This window comes from Corvus brachyrhynchos, unplaced genomic scaffold (genome assembly GCF_000691975.1).
Source record: "Corvus brachyrhynchos isolate BGI_N302 unplaced genomic scaffold, ASM69197v1 scaffold46, whole genome shotgun sequence".
Taxonomy (NCBI): Eukaryota; Metazoa; Chordata; class Aves; order Passeriformes; family Corvidae; genus Corvus; species Corvus brachyrhynchos.
The window spans coordinates 6,483,797-6,491,529 of record NW_008238838.1 but is presented as its reverse complement, the minus strand read 5'-3'; the positions used below and the strand labels follow the sequence as shown (position 1 = coordinate 6,491,529).

The following is a 7,733-nucleotide window of genomic DNA, read 5'->3' as shown; positions in this document are numbered from 1 at the left end:
GCTGGCAGGGAAAAGAGATGGAGAGCTCTGCCACCAGCGCCGGCACCGCTGAGCGAGGCACCGACGAGTCCTGAGCAAAGCGGGACCTGTCAGCCCACCCACCTCCGGAGACTGGGCGAGGGGACAGGATGAGCCTGGAGGGGTGAGCGAGGAACTGACCCGACATGGGACAGGGAGACATCCTGTGAGGCACCCCTCTGGCAGCAGCAGGGCTGCAGGAGCTGATGATGTCCCCAGTCACTGGGGCTCTCTCTCCAGGAGAGCCTGTGCTGGGATGGATCCCTGAGTTCTCATCCTTCTCCTCGCAGGCTCCAGTGGCACAGCTGGCCCTGAGCAGAGTTTGCTTGTTTAACTCAAGCTCTTTATTGCACTAAAGTTTGCTTATTCAAGTAAAGTTTACTTTTTCACATAATGTTTGTTAATTCATCTAAAGTTTATTTTTCCTCCTTAAACCTGTTTGTTTACGCAAAGTCTGTTTATTTTACTCAAACTGACCAAGGAGCTCCTCAGTTTGCAGCCCAGCTGCAGGGTTAGGGTTAGGGTTAGTGCAGAGCTCTGCAGAATCCCCTTTCCTGCCTTTCCCCACAGGACCCTGCTAAGCCCCTGCCCTGCTCACCGTGTACACAGGTTTCCAGGAGAGACCTCGTGCTGCAGGGATCACATCTCCACACTGACTCTGGCCGGTTAAAACAGGACAGGGCCAGTTTAAACTCTTAATGGTCAGTAGACTGAAATTCTTTTCCTGGTTACACTAATTCAGATGTAAATTTTTAAGCCAGGCGTTGGGGTTTAGATGGAATTTGGGTTTTCCCTTCACTGAAATTACACATCCAGATGAAGCTGCCGGGACACAGCACTGGGGTGTCACATGTGCCCCCACCCGATCGATGCCACCTGGAGCAGGTGTTATCCCAGGTGGCACAGCACCAGACGCTGCCTAGAAAATGGGATTGGATCTTCAGAAAAAGCTATTAGCCCCTTGTCAGGACCCTCTGATGAGAACTGACTGGCTGGCGTGGATCGATGCTGCCAGCTCACGCCTCGTCCCTGCTCCCGTGTATTTCAATCACCCAGCCCAGGATCCAGGTACACCTTACCTGATGTGAGTTTAAGTGTCATTTATTGCTAATTACTTTACGTGGCATAAGCTCTTTGACAACTTCAGCCTGGCAGAAAAGGCTGTAATTACACAAGTCAGACTCAGATGCCCAGTTAAAATAATTCCTCCCTGTATTTGGTTAAAAAGGGAAGAAAACTAAGAACTGTATTACTGACCTAATAAAATAATTCTGCAATTAGGACCAAATGACTTCTGCAACTCATGAAAATGTGAAGTTCAGGGCAAAAAATAATGATAATTTTCTTCATTTTCATAAAATCCTGGCAGTGTCCTCAGCTCTATGTAATGGAACAGGCTCAGCAGCTGGGGGGTCATGCCTGGGGAGTGTGTTTCTGCAGCTGGACACTTAGGATATGGGAGTCACTCAGTCTTGTTGCTCAATTGTTACCCTTTCCAGCTTCCCCTACCCCAGTTCTTTGTATCTCAGTATCTGAAAAGTTAATGCACAGGGATTCATCAGGTACCTGATCCTGCATGCTACAGGTACAGTTTCCCCAGTTCTTTCTTTCTCAGTATCTGAAAAGTTAATGCACAGGGATTCATCAGGTACCTGATCCTGCATGCTACAGGTACAGTTTCCTGCCACCCACTTGTAAGGCCTGTGTAGGGCCAGAAAAGCGAAGGACAAGTATTTAGATCCACTGGGAAGAAAAGCACCAGTAAATAACCTTAAAACCCTGAAAGATGTGGACCCCTGAGAGGATAAATTACAGACACCTCAAGTGTGAGACACAATTAGTGCTGGCTTGAGGAGAAAACCATCGTGAGCCGGCATCGGGGACCTGTGAGCTGCAAATCTCTTCTGCATTGAAATAATTGCAATAGCCATGGAAACCATCATGAGCTCTGCTCATTTCAGGTAAGAAAAGAGCAAGCCGCTTTTTTGGCTCTGCCCTACGGTTTTTTCCTCAGTGTCATGATTTCTCTCAGAAAAACATTATTTGTGACGTAACCATACGAGATGCACCGAGTGCTCAAGAGCTGCACAGTGGCCTTGGAGCAGTGGCAGCCACCGCCTCCGGCACACACCCCGGTCCGCGCGGCTCCTCCAGCACCGGGCACGCTGCTTCTGCATGGTTGTTCCCGGTGTGATCTCCTCGAAAAGCAATTGTCTTTCTCCTCATCCTTTGTGCAAAACATAAAAGATTAATGATTGTAATTTCAGCGCCGCAGCTGCCTCGCAGCCTGATTTGGGGGCTGTGGTGGGGGGAAAGGCGGGAGGAGAAGCGTGTGCTGCTGCCATCGACAGCTGCCCGAGGCCGAGTGGAGCCAAACGGATCCTCCCCAGCAGCGCTGGTTGTTGGAGTTGGGTGTCTTGAGGCAAACAGACTTTGTGTGTCACAACCTGGAAATGCCAAGTGTTTTAAGGGGAGATGCCAAGAAATCTGGCAGCACCAAGATGGAACAGGAGACAAGAACGGGGTGAAGGAGGTCACATATTTTAACACTCGCCTTTCAAGGGAGGATTTAAATATTTGTCTGCTATTAAGACCTTGTGTACTGACCTACTCCAGCTTGGGAAGGTTGGAGCATCAGTGACAGATCAATTTTCTCCAAGGCATTACTCCTCAAAGAAAATAATTTAGCAATTATAAACAAGAAACTTATGAAATCTGCTCCGTATTTTATGCAGCTTCAATACATCAGGTTTAACTCTTTTTGTTCCAGGCAGTGCTGGGTGTTACCTGCTTGGCCCCAGCTCCTCCTGCCCATGTCACCAGTGGAGCTCCAATGGTGGGCTCTGTAACAGCCAGGATAAAGAGTGCAAAACAAGATCTAGTTTTGTAACATTAATTTTTTTTTATTAAGAAGACAGATATTTCATAGTACTTCTTTTCCTTTGTAAAAATGGGATACATGAACCAATACAAAATGTGAATGGGAACAGATGGATATGTATTTTCTTACACTGTAACATCTTCCATGGACACCTTAAAACAGAACTGGCCTAAGGGGAAAAAATAAAAAGGCCGGGTAAATAAAGAACAAGGTTGTTTATCATCAGTTCCGCGTCCTTCATTTGTGATCCTCCTTTAAACAAGGTTGTTCTTTCTTCACGCTTCAAAGTCCTAATGATCTAAAGCTGTACAAAGTAATACTCAACAATACATTTCAACAGTGCACTGTATACTGAAGAAAAAATACATAAACCGATATACAACTAAAATTAATAATTTCCTGTTTTTTCTCCTGTTTTTTATGTGGGTTTTTTATTTTTCCAATGCGTGGGGCCGAAATTTTGCAATCTACCTGAGACGGAAAACACCAATCAAACACATGAACCTGAGACATGTCAACATTGTAAGTCAAAGTTACATCGGTAACACTGCACTACGGTACACTTCCAAACAAGTATGGGCTGCTCAAGGCCAGGATGCCCGTCCCGTGCCGCCGCCGCCGGGCCACGGAGCCCCCGGCTCCAACCTGGCTGCTTCTCATCGCGATGGGGATTGGCAATGGTGCTGAGGGCTCAGAAAAGAGCTGCGCTCGACAAAATCTGCTCAGAAAAAAGGGTGCTTCGTGAGGTTCTGCTTGTGAAGAGGGAAAAGACGGAATACTGCTGGGGAATGGGCCTGCTTGCTGCACCAGGCCACCCTGTTCCCAAAGGAATCCCACATTGTAATGGTTCTGCCAAAAACAACAACTGAGAAACAAACACACGGAAATGCCCCCCCGCAAAACCCCTAAAAAATCCTCAAACCTGACACTAAGATTAATGCTTTCCTTAAATAAATCAGATACATTTGCCACGTAAACACAATAAAAAATTATCGCTCGAAATCCATGATTACTCACCAAAAAAAAGTCAGCATATATAACTTTATACTGTCTTCCCGCTGCGGTTTGCTACCTGTCGCTTACAATTCCGATTGAGCCAGAGTCTCCTGTGCACCTATGGCTTTAGTGGTCATTAGCACGCTCGTTTCAACACGAATTCCCGCGTTTTACTCAGCAGGTAGAAAAAAAAGGCAGTTTTGTTCATCCAGCCGCTCTCCAGGTCTGGCCCCACGCGTCAGAGGGGCTTTACCTGCTGCTCCCATGGCTGCCAAGCAGGGAGAGGATGAGGAGAAGCCCCCGCGCCCAGGAGAGCTCCGCCTGCCCAGCAAGGACCCTGCTCCTGCATCCCCACGGCCGAGCAGCGCCTCTGCCGAGCTTCAGCCCATTTCCCAGCCGCCACCATCGAAAGCACCTGAAACAGCCACAAAGGGGGGCTCGGGGGGTGTTATCCAAGCCCTGACGGCAAATGGGGAACGGGACATGGGCACACTGAACTGCAAACTACGCATCTAAAATGTGCTGGTTCTCCTCCGATGAGCTTGAGTTCTGAACGGAAACCGGTGAAGAGAAAAAAGGGGAAACACCTTCAGAGAAACGCACCTACTCCACGGGGTCCCAGCTGGCAACTCCAGAAACAGGAAAGGGGAAACGAAGAGCCACAGAAACCCGAAGGGAATTAACGCACATAAGCCCCTCTTCTTCCCAGCCTCCCCCCGACCCGAACAAACAGAAATTAAACAAGGCACAGAATCTTCTGCAAATGACTTCACTAAACTAAATCCAAGCTGGACTTGGCCAAAAAAAGAAAACCCAAACGAACTGAGGTGTCGAACAGCAGAGTGTACTTTACGAGGAATATTTTTACACAGCAAATCCCGGACCTTCCCGGCCTCACCGCTCTCCACACATTTGCTTTTTTTTCCTTAAAAAAAAAAGACACAAGCTGGTTGCAACTTCCAAGATCACTGTCTTTGTAGCGTTTAAATAGGGCCAGTAGTAACCGTCCACAGTTGGACACCTCATGGGAACCAAGGCTGCTCTAGATGAAGTACTCTTTCTTTTCCTCGGAGTTGTTTTGTCCCCCCTCTGCGTTGATGATGGCTGTGTCTGCGTCGGCCGCATCATCTGCTCCTTTGGCTTCGTGAGTGAAGTATGTACCTGCAAGGAAAGTGGAGGCTGTGTGACTCTTTGGGGGTCTTGGTGCGGGTGCCAAGGGAGCGACCGACAAAGGAAACAAAACACCACTGGGAGAGAAACTGGGGGGGTCTGTCGCATCAGACATGCCAACACCGTGACTGAGGGGACACATGTGCCTGGCCTTTCATCCTCCAGCTTTGGTCTCTGTCTTACCTTTATGTCTGGCAAAATATCGCCCTAAAATGATGAGCAGGCAAAGCATCGCAAAGACGACGACGGCCACGACGCCACCAACCACGGCATGGTCCACGCTCCGTATGGCCCCTTCCTCACCTGCACGGGAATCTGTTGAGATCAGAAGAGGAATAAGCATTGGGGACTTACTCCGATGCTCTTGGCAGGGTCTGGCTGCAGCTGCTCTCAGGATGGAAAGAGCTGCCCTCAGGCTCTCCAGAGGAGCAGGGGTGAAGCGCAGAGCTAACTAGACAGATGAGTTCGGGCAGAGGAGCTTTGTCCGGAGCCGAACTGATCTGGCGGCTCGACTCGCGAGGTGTTTTCCGCTAAAAGCAGCAGCACTATGACTATGCACGTGGGAGACAGCTGGGAGAGGGGAGGAAGGGCACATGGAGTCATTGGTGGGGACCTATTTTTGGAAAATTCCCTTTTTCCCTACAGTGCTGCCCAGATCTCAGCCTTTCTGGTGGATGGGGCACGAAGAAGAGCAAGAACAATATGGGAATACTAATTGATAGCTCTGAGAAACGTCATTAACGAATGCCCTGTGGAAAACATTTCAACTTCCCAAGACACTCCTTACCCAAAACCCAACCCGCCCAGCACGGAAAATGTATTTACAACCATCCTCTGCCCCGACTGAACTGGGTTCCACCATGAAGCCCCACCTTTGCTGTTCATTGCAACCCACAAGGACACAACACTCCTGACCCAAACGCTAACACCTACTCCGAGGCCGACAGTGAGCAGTAACTGTACAGTGCCTCTGACTGCTTTACTGCGTTTATTTAACTCCTCACCACACAATTAGTTTCCTTTCAGCAGCGCCTCTCCCTTGGGACGCCGTCACCTGGGAGAGGGATGACTGATGTGGTGGAGGAACAGCTCCGGAATGAACCCCGGATGAGCTATGGCCATGTAAAATGAATGTATAGCAGTGTAAACAATTTTAATTTAAGAACGCAGCTACATCAACCCTCGCTGCAATCCTAATGGCAACTGAGATTTATAACGCAGTAAAAAACAATTATTCTCCTGCTGATTAATACATTAACATTTTGGAATAGAAGCTAAACCATTGTCTCTTTTTTTTAGTGAGTCAAGCACGACACCTCCATTAAAATGATTTACTGGCCATACCTTACAATTTAAGCACAGCAGCAACAGAAACGGTAAAAATCTTTTAACTTTACATGATTTGTGAAGTCATATGTGAAGGATTTACCATTTAAATCTTTCACTACAAGAAGCACATGGCCCATAAATCTGCCCTGCCTGTGCCTGCCCGGACACCTCGGAGAAATGCGTTTTGCCAGGACGACTGAGAGAGCAAATGCAAGTCAATTTTTAAGAAAGATTTATCTCCGTCTCCCTCCAAAGAACAGAGCAAATCTCTGAAGCCTCCACCTCTAATAATATTTGAAGTTTATCGATCAAGCGTACAGATCCGTGACAGCTAAAGGTAATGGGGCTCTTTTGAGCCGAGACCTGATACAAAGCTTTCGAGCAGCAGCTGGGATTTACGCTTTCTATCGATATTTCCAATTCTGCTCCAAGATTAAGGACTGAGGGACCCCAGTAGATAACTCGGGACCAAGAGCACCATAAAGCACCTTTTAATTAAAACAATTTAAGAAAAAAAGCCCCTTTGAGTAACCTCTGAGAGCAGGAGCCTCAGCGTGGGCAGGGAGATGCTGGGATGAGCTGGGGTGTGGTGAGGGACACTGCAGAGACCCTTCCAGCAGCTTGGCTGATAAGGAAAAAACTGCAGCCAAAAAAGGATTATTCCCCTGCAAACCAAAAGCCTTCACTGTCACATCCCCGAACCCCAAGCCATGGCACTGTGGTAAGAGTGTGCCAAGCAATCCAAAAGCACAGCAAAAGGGGACCTTCTGTCTCATCTCCAGTGGGAACGGACCATGCTGTGATCCCTTCCCAGCATCTGCTGCTGTGGCAACTGCCTGAACATCCCTGCATGCTGATGGGAAAGGTGCCCACAGACACGGCACGCTGTGGGGTGCTGAGCTGACCCCGTGCCCAGGCACAGGATCTGCTGCTTGCCCAGGGTGGCAGCTGGGGAAAACCAGCACCCCGGGAGCTCCTAATCCAACACAGCCTTCCCGCTGCCGCTCCAGCTCAGCTAATCTGGCCTCTGTGAACCTGCTCTCTGCAAAGCAACTGAACTGGCTCATCTGCTGGAGCAGCTGCTTTAGGTACGCTTCACTCCATTTTTTTCTTATTTTTTTTAGAAACTTTGTGCCCAGTTCCGCTCGGCTGCATTCGGAGCAGCCAGCAGCAGCCCAGCCTGGGCGGATGAGTGCCTCGTTGACATCTGGAACAGCTGAGGGGCATAAACGCACTGAGTTACGGCTCTGTAATGTGCTTCCAGCAAGATTTTGCATCAAGAGGCATTTTTTCTTCATCATCATCAATTAAGGTTCTGGAAAGACAAAGGCGTGTGTTC

The 7,733-nt window shown here is 48.6% G+C and overlaps 1 protein-coding gene across 1 annotated transcript in view; it reads right to left on the bottom strand.

Annotated features, from left to right (window-relative positions):
* Nucleotides 1–2,897: 2,897 nt before the first annotated feature.
* Nucleotides 2,898–7,733, bottom strand: part of CADM1 (cell adhesion molecule 1) — a 45,861-nt gene continuing 41,025 nt past the window's right edge. The window contains exons 12-13 of the mRNA XM_017738388.1: nucleotides 5,249–5,380; nucleotides 2,898–5,056 (exon numbers count right to left, since the gene is read on the bottom strand). Coding sequence (XP_017593877.1) covers nucleotides 4,938–5,056; nucleotides 5,249–5,380 — 251 coding nt within the window. The 3' untranslated portion in view covers nucleotides 2,898–4,937. The remainder of the gene's footprint in view (nucleotides 5,057–5,248; nucleotides 5,381–7,733) is intronic.